The sequence below is a fragment of the Siniperca chuatsi genome, linkage group LG22, assembly GCF_020085105.1.
Source record: "Siniperca chuatsi isolate FFG_IHB_CAS linkage group LG22, ASM2008510v1, whole genome shotgun sequence".
NCBI lineage: Eukaryota > Metazoa > Chordata > Actinopteri > Centrarchiformes > Sinipercidae > Siniperca > Siniperca chuatsi.
In genome coordinates this window covers 18,406,270-18,424,677 of record NC_058063.1, presented here as the reverse complement: position 1 = coordinate 18,424,677, position 18,408 = coordinate 18,406,270, and the positions used below count along the sequence as shown (strand labels likewise).

The 18,408-nt window shown below is 39.6% G+C and overlaps 1 protein-coding gene and 1 long non-coding RNA gene across 3 annotated transcripts in view; one reads left to right on the top strand and one right to left on the bottom strand.

Moving 5' to 3' along the window:
* The window catches only part of tnfsf10l (TNF superfamily member 10, like), a 61,856-nt gene extending 52,013 nt beyond the window's left edge, over nt 1-9,843 (bottom strand). The window contains exon 1 of the mRNA XM_044184742.1: nt 9,261-9,843. Coding sequence (XP_044040677.1) covers nt 9,261-9,518 — 258 coding nt within the window. The 5' untranslated portion in view covers nt 9,519-9,843. The remainder of the gene's footprint in view (nt 1-9,260) is intronic.
* LOC122870512 overlaps nt 1-18,408 on the top strand; it is a 71,976-nt gene that overhangs the window by 48,671 nt on the left and 4,897 nt on the right. Inside the window, exon 3 of one of the 2 annotated variants that reach the window (XR_006376591.1) lies at nt 18,171-18,228. The exons of the other annotated variant lie outside the window; for it this stretch is intronic. This is a non-coding gene — a long non-coding RNA (uncharacterized LOC122870512). The remainder of the gene's footprint in view (nt 1-18,170; nt 18,229-18,408) is intronic. 2 annotated transcript variants of the gene reach the window in all.

Here is an 18,408-nt window from a genome sequence, read left to right as displayed (position 1 = left end):
ATTTCCCCCCTTTTTCCCTTCTTTTGTCACCCCCCCACCAAACTCAAGGTTTAGCTGTGGTTCAATTTGAAATGTTCCAACAGGGCAAAGTAGCTTCTTTTCCGCCTCTCCTTTGATACTATACATGTATAGAAAGTATGGGAAGGATTTGGTTACCATATGATGGGAGCCATATGGGGCCTTTACAGTGGAGATCGGAAATATGAGAAGATACATGGACGAGAGGAAGGACATTTTCGTTGTAGGAGGTCAACACGGAGGTCCATTCTCCAATTAATATACATTAAATCTTTAACCATCTGTTTCCTAGTAACACCATAAATTATAAAAATTGTTTCTGGAGACTTTTATTCACCCAAACTGGACAATTTTGCACAGGCACAGGCATTGGTTTTTGATTATGAGACCTTATATGGGAGTAAACGCTCATGCATGGGCTCCATTACTCTGCAGAGTCTGTATCGTTTAACTAACACATACTAAAAAAGTTTGGACTCTTATCCAGTGCCAACACACTCAGTTTAAGGCCAGACTGTTGGTTGTTTCTGACTGTGGAGGAGGTATTATATCAGCTATTTCTTCTTTTATTTCATCTCATCATAATTATGGCTTAGTTGTTGGACTTGCACAATTAAGTACCGAATACCATTTTTCGGTTTTTGCTGTTTTTTGCTATTCACCATTATTACCATAAGCCTATGGCATTTTACATTGCGGGGAATGCTGGTGGGGAGCAGCGCCGGAATGGGCACCAGAACCAGAGTCGGGAAAGCGGACAACAGACCGCTAGCTGCATGGCTAACTGAGCTAGGATACTAGGAGCTAAATCACAGACAGTTGAGGCAGAGCAGCCGAAGGATATCAGAGGGAAAAACAGAAAATATTTTCTCCATAAAATATGATCCAGTTTCACCAAAATCAGTGAATAAGTAATCAGTGAGGCCCACCCCTCAGAAACACTCTAAACACAATTTATATAATCGAGTAAGTAATTTCTTTGGCAAACATTTACTGGTTTCAGCTTCTCAAATGTTAGCATTTTCTGTGTTTTTTTAGTTTTCTCTGATACTAAATTAAATATCTATCCGTTTTGGACTGTTGTTCGAGCAAAGCAAGATATTTAAGACATCACCATGGGCTCTGAGAAGTTGTGATGCCATTTCTTACTATTTCCTGACATTTTATCGACCAATTGATCGATTGCATGAGAAAATAATTAGATAAGTTAGATAGATAGATTAGATAATAAGTTAGATTAATGTATAATGAAAATAATCACTAGTTCAATGTATTTCCTTGTGATATAATTTGTCTTCAGAAAAAAAATAAAAAATAAAAAGGTATAACTTCCTGTTATATCAGAAATAAGTTGTAATAATTACTACTGTGTGTTACCAGCCAGAGATAATGATTAACGAAAACTGATAGGAAATGGTAGAAAACAGATATTCAGCTGACTCTGCAGTCAACATGCTATAAAGATAGACATTATATTGCTACCAGGTGTATAGAAAGTTTAGCAGCACTGATATCACTTCCCAGATGAAGCAGATGTTTATTAGGAGCTTTAGTCCCCTCAAATCGCATTTATCAGCGCTTTATAGCCATGTTGACTGAGCAAACAAAGTGATAGCACACAGCACCAGCTGTTGGCACACACACACACACACACACACACACCACAGCTGTAGCCACATCCTAATGAGCATTCCAACGTGGGAACGCAAATATCCTGTTTTCACGTGTCAAGCTGTTAAACCAGGGTCGATTGTGTGTCTGTGTGTGGTTAGTCTGTATATCTGTACTCTATCAGATGACATAATGTATAGCAGCACACTCCTCTCCTGTTCTCTTATCACATATGAATAATCTCTCCCTTTGTTGCAGATCTCCCCTCTCCATATTTCATCTCTTTCAGCCTCACTGCTTCCTTATTTCCAACGATTTTTGTGACGTTTGAGACACCTTTGTGGTGAGGTTTGTAAAGGAGTACTAAAATCATAGAGGTATTTTATTTTTCTGCCTCACCACTGATTCACCATTTAAAGTGGCACTCCACCAATTTTACACATGAGTTCACCCATCACGAGAAGTATTTCTCAGCTTGTGAAAACAGTTGGCTCTAAAGGAAGCTTTCCAATATTTGACTATAAAGAAATGTAGGATCCAGTCCTTTTGGAGCTTGATCCATGTTAGGCATTGAACGTCAGAATATCTCGACCTCTGCTGCTTCCATTTGGACCTTTTTTTTTTATCTGTCTCGTGTGAATCCCCCAAATTTATGGAAGTGCAATACTCCAAACTGTTTTATATTTTTTGGACCTCATCTTCTTTTATGTCTGTGTATCATCATCATCATCTCCTCCTGTCGTCCCCCTTCACTTTTGTCTCTCTCAACTGTCTCTTTTCCACTTTCTCCTCTTCCCTCTCTCTTTCCTGTGATCCCTGCCTTCCTTTTCATCCTCAACCAAATGACCTGGCCATGAAAACACTGAGCGTGCATGCAGGTCTGTGCAAAGACACAACACTGTGTCTCACAGATGTGTCTCCACAAGTCTCCCAAGCGTGTGCCCCCCGAGTGTTTTTGTGAACATAACCAGGCCATCAAAGCATATATCAAGTGAATGAGAGCTTTTTTTTTTTTTTTTTTAGCAGGAAATCGAATCAGGACATTTCTTTTTATTTGTTTAAAAATGACTTGTATCACATATGATCATGGGAGTTTACTAAGAACAACAAAGAGCCAATTCTTGACAGAAAAAGAGACAGAATTTGTGTGTACTAGCCAACATGTCTTTTATTCAGAAATTTCAAGAGATAACTCAGTTGACGTCATTTTGGCCTTGTCATCCTCATTGAGTCATGAAGACGCAAGGCAAAAAGCAAAGCCAAATACATTCACCATCCATTAACCACATGCGTGTTTCCATGAAAGTACATGCACATTCAAGCCTCACTCTCTTGTTCTTTTTTGTGTGTTACACCCATATAAACACCTTACGTAACTTTGGAGACATGCCCACAGCTTGTTTAGATGCACAGAGCACACACACACACACGCACACACACCCACTGCCAAAGAATCACTTAACTTCTAAACTCCTACCTCATAAAAGAAAAGAAAAAAAAGTTCTTGTGTCACTCCTGAAAAATTTGCCCCTGTAACTCGATTCTCCAATGCGGACTTGAACCATAACACACAGACTGCAGGGGGGCGGGAGGTGAAAAGGAAAGAGAGAGAGGCAAGGTGTGATAGAAAGAGAGAGAGAGAGAGAGAGAGAGAGAGAGGAAGACTTGTGTGTTTTGGCAGCAGAGTCTGGTGTGGGAGGTTTATATTAGTTGCTTTGAATTAAATCTAAATATTTGCAGTGAGGGATTTGATTTTACTCTAAATTGGTAGCTGATGATGAACATGTGTAAAGTGTGTGTCTTTTTGTTTGTGTGTGGAGGAGAGGTTAAAGTTTGAATTCCTCTCTCTCACACAGAAATACACACTTCCCCACTCAATGACACCAAACCCCCCTGTAATGCACACGTGTAGCATGCCCCCCCCCCCAATCACTCATACACACACTGCCACATGTTTTTGTTAGGGCATCCACTGATTCTCTAATGGTAACTTTAACCTTGACCGTCACCAATAAAACCTGATCCAGTGTGAGACTCTGGGATAAATATACAGCAGATTTATGTACTAATGGAACAACTGGGCTATACTGTTCTATACTGCACTATAGGAGGTTGCGTCAGAAATGTCTGAGGCCACACAGGGAGGCAGGACTGAGAAATGGCTTTGTGTGGAGAATGGATGAAAATTACTGATATTAACAGGCTACTAACCCTATCTTCAACCAGGCTAGCCTGTGTGCAATCAGCCAGTAGTCAGTGTTGGTTACTTTAGTTTATTATAGCAGGAAGCTTTTAGCAGGTGCCAGCCAGATCTCATGGCTCACTCCCACTCACTTAAAGTGCCACACGTTCCTGTGACTAGACGTTATGCCAAGTGGATTCAGAGGCAGACTCAGACATTCAGAGTTTTCAGCCCTGCAACTGTTTTTAATCTTAAGTTTCATATTCAGCAAACAGTCGCTGCAGATCTGTCACTGTGAGCGGGAGGAAACACGTTCACAGTAACCAAAACAGCTCTGAAATTCAAGCAATATGTCCCTGGTTTGATTCTGGCTGCGGGACCTTTTCTGCATATCATAATCCATCTCTCTCCCCTCATGTTTCCTGTCTGGCTCTTCCTTGGTCATTAGCTAATAAAAAATAAAAAATAAAATACCACAAAAAAACAAGCAATATTTGTTTACCAACATAATCGACATGTATGCAGATTGTTTTGTTTTTCTTCTTTCAACTGTCAAATCAAGGCGTTTTTGTCTTGATTTGATAGTTAAATGTATAGAGAGAAAATATGAGGAGAGAGTAAGGGGGGTGACATGCAACAAAGGTGCCCGGCCGGAATCGAACCGGGGACGGTGCGATTACAAGGCATGCGTCTTAGACCACAAGGAATTTGTTTTTTAACAAACTACCAGTAGAGTCTGGAGAGGCAAGTTAAATTGTGGAGGACTGGATATTTTAAACTCAAATAATCCCAGTCGCCATGTACACCTGTATCTATGGCTGCTAATAACCCTTATTTTGATTATCAATTAATCTGTCTATTGTTTTCTCAATTAGTCGATTCATCGTTTTGTCTATAAAATGTAAAAAAAAAAAAAAAAGTGAAAAATGCCCACATCCCAAGGTCATGTGTGGCAAAGGAAAGCATAAAATCGTCACATTCAAGAAGCTGGAACCAACAGTTATTTGTTTAATGACTAAAACCACAGCAAAATAGTTTCAGATTCATTTTCTGTTGATAGTAGACTAATTGACTAATTGCTGCAGCTCTACTTGTATCTGTTTCTAAAGCAACGTAGCCGTCCATTCCTGACAGTCACAATTATTGCCTATGCTGAACTCACCTTGAATACAGAAATGATCCAGTGAGTTCAGTCCTGTTGACTATAAGCTTTTGAAATGTAATTATATGGTTGTCAAAGAACTGAGGTCCTCCTATCTACTTAAAAGACTTTTAACTTCAACCTTAAACCTACTGTAGTTTAACCCTAACACCTAATCCAACCTAAAATCTAAACTGTGACCCTAAAATTATTCCTGTAGCTCAAACATTATCAGGTATCTTATCTGACCTGTATTATAGTGTATTATATTTTGATTTGCTTAGTACTTCCATTCCTGTGTGCACTGACGTGATAGTGAGCTGCTGTAGCAAAAGAGTTTCCCCTCGGGGATCAATAAAGTATTTCTGATTCTGATTTCTGATTCTTCGGTGTGAATCAGACCACACACACAGACCCATGCACGCACACACACACACACACACACACAAATACACACCACACCACACAAACACACCGGGAGTATTGTTGTATATAAGGGTGAGTCAGGGCCTATCAGTGAACCCAAACAATAATAAAGTGGACCAGTGAAGTGTAAGGAATGGAATGTCAGTCTCTCTCTCACACACACACACACGCACACACACACACGCGAAGAGAGAGATAAAACAAAAAAACTCCAAATTTCACACAAATCAACACAAATGGCATGAGAACCTATAATGTGCACACAAACAACCACTGTACATCGAAAGTAAACATCAAAGCCTTACACCTATGATAGTTTTATAAAAAATAAAATACTGTAACTGTTCCAGATCTGGAGGCTCATAAAGGAAGTCATAAAACATGTGGGAATTAATCAAGTCTTAACGCAGATACAAGATGCAACATAACAAATTTTCCTCATAATGACCCACTGGACCTGCAGCTGAAACATGGCTAATATAGTTTCATCCCTCCAGCCTAGTTTTTCCACACAGATGAAAAAGATCTTAAATATAAGAAGACATCTTAAGAAATACATTAAAGGATGTCCAACACACTTGATCACAGTTATTTAATGTACAAAGAACATATCTGATGTAGTGTTATGCGTATAAAATGGACCTTTGATAACCAGTGAACAATAAATATAGCAAGCTTCCTGATATAAATAAAGAATTATTTCAAGAACAAACAAGCAAAGCACCAAATCGGTGTAATTTGTAAAGCGTAATTTCCAATTTTGACAAAGTTCTTGAACACCATAAAGTCTTATTGACTAGGATCAGAACGTCTTGAATTATTGGTCACTTGTACTCACTTTACTACCTGATGAAAACGTTATTTAATGAATGAATTAATAAGTTAGATAACAGACAAACATAACAGAAGTGCTAAGTAGGGCTGCAACTAATGATTCTTTTCATTATCAGTTAATCTGCTGAGTATTTTTTTTTTGATTAACAGAATAACTGTTTGGTCTATTAAATGTCAGAAAAAAATGTAAAATAAAAATACCCATCACAACTTCCTAAAGCCCAAGGTGACGTCTTCAAATGGCTTGATTTGATCGACCAACACTCCAAACCCCAAAGATATTCAGATTGTTATCACATCAAACAGAGAAAAGCTGCAAATTCTCACAATTGAGAAGATGGAACCAGAGAATGTTTTGCATTTTTGCTTGAAAAATGACTCAAACAATTAATCGATTATCAGAATACTTGCTGATTGTTTTTCTGACTTATCGTCGCAGCTCTAGTGCTAAGTTTCCTGCTCTTACCCGTTATTTTTTTATTGGACTTTTGTTGTAAGTTCATTATTTAGAAGCCCATAAAGATGCTCTGCCATTTCAAACTGCAATCTGTCTGACATTCACTAATGTCCACAAAACACACATTCAAAGTATATTAAAGTGAATAACCGGTTTTCACAAAGTGCCTCAACCAGCAGCAATGGACACAAAAGCAACAGAGGACATACATCCATGATACCAGGAGCTTCTGTGTTTACATGTGTGTATTTGCTTGTGTTTGAATGCCGCAGCACTGAGGCAACACTGGAGCATTCCTCATTGTGCGACGTTCATTGTTTCCAAGTATCTTTTGTCTTAACCGGTCTGGCATGGGCTGTAACTCTACTGCAATTCAAAGAAGTGCCTGTTTCCAGATTAAAAATAGCTGGCCTTCGCATGAGAACCAGGGGATTCCCCACATGCAAGATACATAGCTCCATGTTTTTCATTTCGTCTCTGTCCAGTATCATCTCTAAACTATTCCTTATGTGATTTCCTGCCACCTCCGACATGTCCGAAAAAGAAAGCCTGAAATCAACCCAATGATTAAGTTCTAAATGAGCTTTTGAACCCATTTAGTAAATCTATATATTCACTTATTATCTAAACAATAAAGTATATGAAGACATTTCTACAGCTGACACAGGATTGTTATTTCATGCCAGTAAGTCAATTGGAAGCAGACACAGCCGAACTCTGATACATAAATGTATGATTTAAAATTAGTTTTCATCCTTTATGTGGACACATTCACATATGCCATGAATGTCTCTGTTTTCTCTGTTGATGGCTCTCCAAGACAGATGTTGTATTCAACTCAACTTCAAAAGGCAGTGCAAAAATAGTTTTAACAGACAGAATCATCAATCAAAAGGAAAAGAACATGTATTTCAGCTATATTAGCTACTGAAGGCAGTGTATCAAAGTATTGTACAGTATTTGATCAACTCCATGATAGCCACTACATCTGCACTGGCACTTTTCATAAAAGATACAGAGGCTTATATCTTATATAAGTTATAACTTATGTGATCATTTCAGTATTCAAATATTTGTCCATCACACTGAATTCCTAATCGCTCGCTCACTGCACATCACTTTGGATAAAAGCAGCAGCTAAAAAGCTTGAAATGTCATTTAACGACTGTTTTTAATGAACACTAGCAGCAAAATCATTAAGAAAACATCAGATTTAATTTTTCTTTCTTCATTCTCAAGAGGAAATGTCGAGATGTTTTTTTTTTTCAGCCACCACACAGAACACCACAACAAAGTGTGGCAGAGAGATACTCAGGTTTTTCAAACGGCTAATATGTACACTTTCCATGAAGTGTGTCAGAAACCACATGTAATGCCTCTTGCTGTATACCACATAACCTTCTGGTATGTGGGCCTTTAAATCACAATGTATCGGGCAGGTAGTTTGTTTTTCCTGATACCAAATCCATAACAAAGAAAGGAGGAGGACAGAGATATACACAGAGTGACCTCTGATGTTCAATCTGGCTGATAAGCTTATCGCTCCCATATTTTCTGCCTCCCTTCACTGCAGATGAAGACAAGCTTTTCAGTTTCTAATAGCCACACAGGTACATGTGTATCTGCAGCAGGACTAATAACCAGTGCCACAAAGATCAGCCTTCTCAGTTTCCCCTTTCACTAACTGCAGCAGTGACAGCAGCTCTGCCTTTTGATTTATAGGGGGAGGAATTGAACCTCAGCTGTGCAAATAGTGCAGCAAAAGATGCTAAAGACTGTGGGAATGTTAGATGTTTAAAATACATTTAAGCATGTTAAGTTCTTCACAGCCGAGAACTACAGGCACATTGCAAATACATACAATATTGTTACCTGTATTATTTCAGGAGATAAAAGCTAAATCAAACCCCAGGGGATGGCCCACCTCCATCACTGACCCGCATATTTCACCTCTGCACACAACATCTGTATCCTACTTAGAAGCTATCTTGCCCTACAGCCTCAGACTACTCTCTGCCTACCCAAATGGCTACAATATGTTCCTTTAAGCACGCAATTTAACTGGCTTAGTTCGATAAACGCTGCTGGACAGACAGACTACTTATTCCCTCTGCCTCGATTTCTTATACATTTCGGATTGCATTGTTTAAAAAGTCCAGTCAGGCAAAGCTGTTTTCCAAGCGCATGTCAAGACAGAGAGCGGGGGCGAGCTTGGCCAAACCTCTTCCAGAAATGAATTACTCTCCAAACTAAAGTTTCACTTCATCTCCTAAAAAAACGCAATAATGTTTCTCTTATATTTCTGTTGTGACTTGAAGCAACTGTGTTGTTAAACCGTGTGTTTATTGACTTTTTGTTGACGTTTTTAAGATATCTGCACAAATGTGGCTATTTCTCGGTGTTTTTCACGCATCACTATAATAGTAAGAGTGCGTATGTGATATTCAGCTGTAAATTCAGACTCATGCTGATAGATTTATTTTCAGTTCAGAGCGCCTTCTCTGCAGCAAAACTAAATTTCCCACAAAGGGGCACATGTGGCCCAGGGTATAGCATATGAACTCTTAAAGTGAGTGGAAACCAGGTCTTACCTGCGATATGGACATGTTCAGGTAGAGAAAGAGCCCCGTGGTGGAGGCAATCTGCAGCACCACGACCACTATCACTACCATCGCCACCCACATCTTGGACGGCGCTTCCCGGCGCCTCGTCCCGCTCGGCCCGCCCGGCCCGCCGGTCGGGACCATCATGTAGGTGGTGGACTCGCTGCTCACCGATCTGAAATAATCCTGGTGCTGCTGCTGTGCGCTCGGAGTGGCCATGGCATTCCCGACGCATGAGCAGACCATAAAACCAAGGGAACAGCAAAACAACAACAGCCAACAACAACCTCCACAGACTTGACCCGAAACTTGGAGCAAAATTAGATCTCCATGCGTCCGCTGCCAATGGAGCTTTTCATTCCGAGCTCAGCGGGAGAAGGCTTTGGGGGTGGAGAAGAGAGGAGAGCTGCAGAGCAGGCAGGAGAAGAGAAAGACGACTTGAAAGTTACAGTTTGGGTCTGACCATGTCTGTTCAGCGTTCAACTGCTGCGTAAAGTGGGATTGGAGCTGCTGAAGGAGGCAGCGCAGGACTGATGAGCTGCAACCTAGAGAGATCAGCAAAGAGGGGCTGGCTTAACCTTTTCATCACCCTGGAGCTGTGGAGGACTCTCTCTCTCTCTCTCTCTCTCTCTCTCTCTCTCTCTCTCTCTCTCACTCTCTCTCTCACTTTCAGTTTAAAGGTGCTTTCTAGGCATGGGACACTAATGCCATACATTGCCAAAGTAGAACATAACAAGAAAAGCAATAGCAGATAGATATTTTCAAAGAACATTATTTACCCCCACAATTGTTCATTATTTGCACAAATACCTTTAGAAAGTGACTAAAATTAATATATTTTGCAGCTGATGTCCTACAATGTATATCCCTTTTTGAGAAGTAGGGATTTGCAAATTCATAATAGTTATATAGCCTATCTTTCATTATTTCAGAAAAAGAATATGTCACCCTGTCACTGCAGAGTAGAAAGTAGAAGCATTGGACTGCCAATGTCAACCTGTTTCTATAGCCAGACTGTGTCCACTTAAAATCGATGCACCACAAAGATTTGATGCATGTATATAGTCTCTGTTAAAGGTCAGATCTTTATACTTTCTTACCCATATGTGTCATGATATTTTAGTTCTTTAGAGACAGTGTTGTTTGGCTCGATTGACTAAGAGATTCTTGTCCTCAGCCTCAGTTTCAGGACGAGCTGGCAGAGGGCGCTCTGTCTTTTTTTTTTTGACTCACCTCGGGACTTTGTAGCTGTTAAAAGTGGATTGAAAAAAGATGAACAAAATCGATTCACACAAATTAATCAGGAACAATTCTGGTAATTGATGAATTGTGTGAAGCATTTTTTAAGCAAAAAGGACAAAAATTCACTACTTTTAGCTTCTTAAATGTGAATATCTGCTCAGAATCAGAATCAGAATCAGAAATACTTTATTGATCCCTGAAGGGAAACTCTTTGTTACAGCAGCTCGCCTTCACGTCAGTGCACACAGGAGAAAGTACTAGCAAAAAATATAATACAATACATTATAAAAACAGGTCAGAAAATAAATTAAGTACCAGGTGGGTATAAGTATAAAATAAAATAAGTGTGAAGTACCAAGTGGGTTTACCGGTTGATGATGATAATGGTATAATAATACAATGAATGCTGGTTTCCTTAGTCCTCAGTAATAATAAAGTGAATAGCTTTGGGTTATGGACTGCTGGTCAAACAAAAAACTGACATTTTATAGAAACTTTAAATAAACTACTAATAGATTAGATAATAGGCAGATTAATCAATAATGGAAACAATTGTTTGTTGAAGCACTAAATCAAAGCCTTTTTGAATTTTGATTGATTGAGTTATTTTGTAATAATAAAAAACAACGGCAAAACATCTCTGTCTTTACCCTCTCTCTCACTCTTTTTGCTCTCTGAGCTGCTACCTCCAGTGTTTGTCTATCTCTGGTCTAATTTACAGCTTTACTCTGTTCAAGAGCAAATATTTGCCTACCGCCCGCCAGTTTATCACTGTGAAACAAGTGTAGCTGTGACTAAATATTTGAACTCCAGTTTCCAAAAACACCACAAAGCTGCACGCAGGCCACTGACTTCAAGAGATTTATACATCTAGATTTTATTTTTGTCCACAGCCAAAAAACAAACAACATTTGAATGCCCTCTAAATCCCCCCCAAGTGGTCTGCAGATTTATAGATAAATATTTAACTTAAGATAAACAATGAATAATAATTAAATATGCTAATATTTTATATTTCTTTCATTGTCTTTCAAAATTAAAAATTGCTTATATTTAAGGGATGAGAGAGCCAAATCACCCATATATGATGTTGACAATGATAGTTATCCATCTTCCACAAGCAGCCAAAACCTGTCTGGTTTTAGTTTTCTTGGTCCGGTAGATTCAGTCCTGTCAGACTGTGTTGAGGGCTGAGATATATCAGCATTTCCTTGAGCTCTGTTTACCATGTCTGGTCTTTCCATCTCTTGCTCTGACAGAGACTATTTTTCGGACCGCCAAGCTCCTGAAAAACTCCCGAGCCAGAAAGCATGTTGTGTTACTATGACAACCGGCAACTGTGAGTTTTGATACGTTTGAAAATGTAACATAAAACGTAGTTAATAAATGTAGCTGATTTTTTTTTTGTGGTGAGACGTTATTAAAAACACACAATAAATCTTGCGGCACCCTTGGCCCGTCCTCTGGCCTCCCCACTTTGGGAACCACTGCTCTAAACAACAGCCTTTCCTTTGTTTCCTCTTCATCACCACAAACAGCTGGAAAGCGCTCTGTGTGTGCCCAGCAGTCAGAGCTGTTTATGAAGGATGGGAGGTAGAGGGGCTTGGGTCACTGCCAGTCCAACAGCTATGGAGCATCAAAGGGCCACGGGACTTTGCTCAGACTTTGATTAAAAAAGGAACAGGTTCAGAGGGGGTTGAGACCAAGTCAAGAGTGAGACCATAAGAAAATCGAGTCCAATTCAACACCAGACACTCCCTAACAAAGTTACACACTGCTCTTTTCTCTTTTCCTTTTGCACTATTTAGAATAGGGGGAGACCGAGGACGGTTGTGACAAAGAAAGCAGGGATAGTTGAAACAGCCCCACTTTCACCAAGAAGGGATGACCTAAGAGTCTTGTGGCGAATTTCATGTATGACCACTTCCTTCCTGACAACGCATGTGAAATTTCATAGCTGTGTGAAGAAGTATGCAGATTTTACAGCCAAAACACTGATTTTCAGGAATGAAAGTACTTTATTGGACAAAGTCTATGTTTTGATTAGTACTGATACTAAGAGTAGCCTCTTAGGTAAAATGTGAGGCATTTCATGCTAATTTCAAACCACCATGCTGCTACAGGTAGCTAAACAATGGCTGATAAGGGTGGGGATGGTGTTACAACTAACCTTGTAATGACAACTAAACACATCAGATAAGGTGAGGCAGGGAAAGACAATAAGGACTGTCTACTCAATCTGCCATGTGACATTGAGCAGATACTGCAAGAAATTACAAAACCTCAGAGAACAAAAGTAAAACTTTACAGCTGTGGTAAGCAAACAGCATGATTTCCTATTAATCTACCATAGAAAAGAATGTAAATACAAGGCTTGTATAAAATAATAAAATAAAATAAATATGACCTCATACAGTAACATCTAATACTGCCCAAATTTGCAGAGAGGCAGCAGGCTTTCTGAACAGTGCATGGTGCTGAAATTAAGTCTAATAAACATACCAGATGAATTACACATAAATAATATAATTTAGCCTATTTGACCAGATGTCACGGATACGCCAGTCTCCACCGTCTACTAATCATCCACACCTGCTCCCTATCACACTCCTGCTCCCCATCAGCTCCTAATCACAGCAAGCATAAAAAGCCCTGCACTCACCTCAGCCAGTTGTCCGACCTCGTTTGATACAAGGACTCCCCATGCTACTCTGCATAACCCCTATCGCCCTTCTCCAGCGATCTCCACACCAGCGAGTCTTCTCTCCAACAGACTCCCCCATCTCCATGCCTGCACACCTGTCTTACCTGGCTGTAACCTAATAAACAACCATCTGTCTCCATATCGGTGTCCCCAGCCTGCCTGTCTGTCCGTAACACCAGAACAGATTTGTGTCAACAACAGTAATTTTATCCAAACATAAATGAAGCAACGTATCAGCAGCAGCTCGTTATTGTGGATTACAGTCATTCTTAAAGTGATTTAAAAGTCAGCGGTGAGTTTTTTTTGTTATTGGCGAACCACAGGAAGATGTTGAAGTATTGACACATGCACAACAAATTTCTTCAGATGCACATTTTGTGGCGTGGTCTCAATTTGTAATTCTTCACTCTTAGTGTTACAACTTACCCCAGGTTGTGTTATAACTTACCTCGGTAGTGGGGCAGGTTGTAACAATGGAACTCCTTGTATTTGACATTATTCAATTCATTCTGTGGTACAGGTGGAGAAGTTGGAAACATTGCTATTTGTAGCAGACAAATTAGGGTACTTTGTGTCAAAATTTGAGAGCTCTAACACAAAAATTCTGCAAGTTATAGGTGCTGAGACAAAAAGTGTTACAACCATCCCGGTCTCCCCTAAGTGACTTTTTTGGTGTAACACTCCTCAGCATCGTAATCCGAGAGCTTTTTCTGAACTCAAGCCCGTTTGCACGCCCTGAGAATCTTTCATTCATGAAAGCTGCTGTCAAATCCAGAAGTCAAGTTCCCCTCAAGCAAACTCCAGTGAAATCCACCTGGGGCCTGCACCACATGTGAAAGCCATCTGTTCCCCTGTCTGGGATTTGACATGCCCATGCTTTCAGGACAATTCTTGGTGGCCAGGAAAGGGACGCTGCGGTCTGCAGGTTAGATGGAAAAAAATTCGGACTGAAAGAAATATGAAAAAAAACCAGATGGATAAATCCACAGCATTATAAAAAATAAAAAAAAACTGTGAAAGAAGAGTCAAATACTTTCCACGTCTACAAAAACGGTTGTTATGATGGAATTGACATTGTTTTTGGGTTTGGACTCCTTGACACCTGTGGATGGAGTCTTTGTCTGGAAGATATTTCAACACTGCAAGGTCATAAGTTTGACCCCTGAAACTCTCTGACAAAGAGAACGATTCTTAGCACCTGCAGTGATGCCTCTAGTCAAATGTACAAGTGTCCCAGTGAGATTTGCAAAGAAGCAAATGATCCTTTTTGGTAAGACTGTGGCTGACTTGCTGTAAAATTAGTTTTAAATTTCCTCTTTTCCCAAGGTACCGTCAAACCAGCAACTGAAGTTGACCACAAACAACATCCTCTGGGAAGACCTCCAAAAACAGAGATGGCAAAGCCAGAGGAGACGTTTAGTTGATTTAATGTGATACTCCCCCTAAAATCTATCTTTTGAGTGTGACACGAATTCTGTGGTCAGTTCGAATTCACAGCGGTTACAGTGGATTCCAATAGTGACAAGTTTTCACAGCAGAAAAAAAGTCCATAGAAACTTCCCCAAACTCTCCCGGTGAAAATACGACTGTTTGAGACATACTGGGCATATGGATGAACAGCAGAAAGGTGGATTATGATGCAGGAAGGACTGCATGTGTTATGTCAAGATCTGCTTGGAACCAGTTAGTTTGTGCCTCTCATGTTTTACCTTTACATTCGAGTCGCAGAGATAAGCATCAGATTTGCTGAAAAATAAATACCTGGTGATCTTTGAAAAATCTGTTGGGTCGTTTAACAACGCTTATCGCTGTTGCTATTGCTTACTTGGCCTACCTAAATTGTCCATTTCACCTGTCGCTGAGATTGTCGCTACTTGTTGGCAAAATAGGCACAACATGTTTACAGTTTTTGTTTAGGAAGTTAAATTTTTATTTTGTGTCTCGTGTTCATTGAAAATATTTTCTAGGTCTCCTAGTCTCTGGGGGCCAAACTGCTTTTATTGCTTAATGGGTAGGGTCGGCTCTACTGATAAGACTTTGTGTCCGCATAAAAATGTATACATCCGCATGTATGAGCTGTGGGATCCTGGCACAGCACTGAGATGCAGTCAAACAAAATAAAGTGGAGTGTTGGTGAACACAAGCAGAAGTGCTGTCAGGAGTGAAGAGAGGAAACAAACTGCCAAAACTTCAGTGATGCAATGTAAAATTTAATCCTCTAATGGAATATTGTGAAAGTCCTGACATCAAAATGTGTCAAGTTTTTTGCAATAAAAAGTACTTAAAGTTGCTCTAATCAACATTTTTATTTATAGGAGCAATGGATGAAAAGACTATATGGTGCTAGCAGGCCAGCACCAAACAGCAGACCTGATATTTCCCTCAGGAGTTGGTTGAGACCAAAATAGAGATACAAGGAGAGTGAGAATTAGATTTATATTCATCAGGTGATCAGAAACAGCACTTTTAGTAAATGCTAATGTTGCTACGTGTCTTCTGGATGTTTGTTCAGTTTGTTTGCTGCCAACCCCAAAGTATGCTCCTTTAAATATCAAAATGTATAGTACATGTCTACAGTACATGTTTTAGAGACTTAACATGTAAAGTTTATGTTAAATAGTTTTTGATTTACTCTGTTTCTTTTGGGCAGCTTTAACTTTTCATAATATTTCATTTTTCATTTTAGGATCAGGATTATCCTGTTATTCCACGTGAAATGTTTTTCAACAAATGAACTGGTAACGTCATATGTCAGATTAGTGAAGTCAAAACTGGAAAACTTCAAAGCAAAGGTGCCTCAAGACTGTGTTTATGTACCATAGTTGAGTGAAAGCCCCTTTAAAAATGACTTTTGACTCCCTAAATACTTCTTATGGTGATGTATGGTGTTAATTTAGATATAGTTTTTACAGCTGGTGGATAAGCACTATTTCATTTACATAAAGGGTAAATAAATAAATTTTAGGTGGGTTTACCCTCCACTAGAGCAGACAAGGATGTTAAGTACCTGTGACATTTATTTCCATTATAGTATGTAGAAACCCTCCTTTACATCCTCTGTGTGTCATCACACTTTTCCATCTCCCCCTTCAGTCTCCCTCTGTTTCTGGCAGCCGACCACCTGACAACACAACAAGCATTTCTCCAGATGTGTGTCTGTGTGTCCCCTCTGACACCACAGCTGTCCACCCAGCCCTGCAGCTTATCTATGTGCGCGTGTGTGACTGTGTTTATGTGTGTGAGTGTGTCAGTCAGTTAGTGTCATGTGGTGAGAAAACATAATGGTGAGCAGCAGTGGGAGTTAAAAGTTCAGACTAAGCATTCCATGACATATTATGTATCAGAGCAAAGGGACTATCGCATACTGCAGCCAGCTCAACGTGTGTGTATTGTGCTCTATTTGTGTGCGTATGTGGCTCAAATTAACAGCTAAGTTTTGTGGCATTTATATCCAAAAGAATTTAAAAACAGCAGTCAGAATTTGTTAGATTCAGAGTGAAATTTTCTATAGCTAATTTTACCCATAAAAAACACTTAAATGTAGTGTAGATGCTAAATCTAAGCGGTTACAGCTGTACTTAGGCGCTTTGAGACAAATACTAACATCAGCATGATAGATGCTCACAATGACAATGCTAACATGCTGATGTTAAGCAGGTTATGTTTCCCACATGCATCATCTCAGGCCGTGTTCAGACCAGCTTTAGTTCTGTGTGAAAAAAACGTAGCTCTCCCATTCATTTGAATGAGGCCAGTCCAGTTGCACAGCAGCGGGGGTGCCAGTGCAAAGGGATCGGGCAAAAAAGTTAACATATGTAAGGGCACATTCTTGGTGGAATACTTTGTAACATGAATGCTGTATTTCTATTGTTTAGCTTGTAATTGTCTTATAAACCACTGTGCAGTGTTTGGATGTCTAAGAAGCCTTCAAATGCACGGATCTTCACTGGACTTTCGGATCGTTTTTCATTGCCTCACCAGTACCTGAACCAGCACACTCCCACCAATGTGAACATTTGCTATTAGCGCTAAACACAAACTACAGCTGAGGCTGATAGGAATGTCATTAGTTTTGCAGGTATTTAGTCATACACCAAATGGTGGCGCTACATGAAAAGTAAAGGGATCACCAAGTTATTACAAATCACGAGGGGGACATGAATGTCCGTATCAAATTTTATCCATCCAACAGTTGTTGAGACATTTCACTTAAAACTACAAATGTGAACCACATGGTGGCGCTAGTGGAAAAGTCAGGGGTCAGGGGGAAGTCAGTAGGATTCATCCTCTTGGAACCATGAATGTTTATATAAAATTTCATGGCAATCCATCTTATAGGTTTTGAGATATTTCAGTGTGGACTCAAATGGATGACTCTGAACTATGTCGCCAGTGTGGCTAAAAATTCAATCTTCAATCTAAATGTTAAATCTACATCCTAATTCTAAAATGAATGGAGCCTTTATACTGTATGTGTTTTTAGTCTGTGCTCACAGTCCTTGTTGATCAATTTTTGTCCCACCCACATTAAGTTGTCAATGATAACACACACACTCCTATTAATGTTCACCCACTGACTTAGTTTTTCTCCCACTCACTGCATCTGTGTTGGAGACAGAGAGAAAAGTGCGTTGTATTGTTTGCAGATCTGTTTGTGTGACTGTGCACACATGCAGACATAAAAGAGCAAACATTAGTCTCTTTGTGTGTTTGTGACCCTGATTCAAACCCATTCCCTTCAATCTAAGAAGTGTGTGTGTGTACTTGTATGTGCAATAACAGATCACTAAGAACAATAAAACTCTTTATTCAAAACTGCTCTTTCAAGGTTCTCTTAAGCTCTTCTTTCATTGAATTTGGCTTTCTCCGACTGTGTTATTTAAATTGCTAACAATTTAAAAAAAGAAAAGAAAGGAAAGAAAAGAAAAACCCATTTTTTTATTCCTCTTTAGGATCACATCACTATTTGGTTAAGCACCATGGCTCCCTCTTCTTCCGGATCTGACCTCAGTAAGTGAGTATGAAAATTAGTTTTCTTCGAGCCAGAACACAACTTCATCCCAAATGCCAACATTCAGCTCAGTCCAGGGGATGAATGAATCATACTGAATCTATGAAGATTTTTAGGCCAGTTACAAGGGGAAACAACCGAATAACTTTCCAACATCGCCCTGGATCATAAAGGGGTGT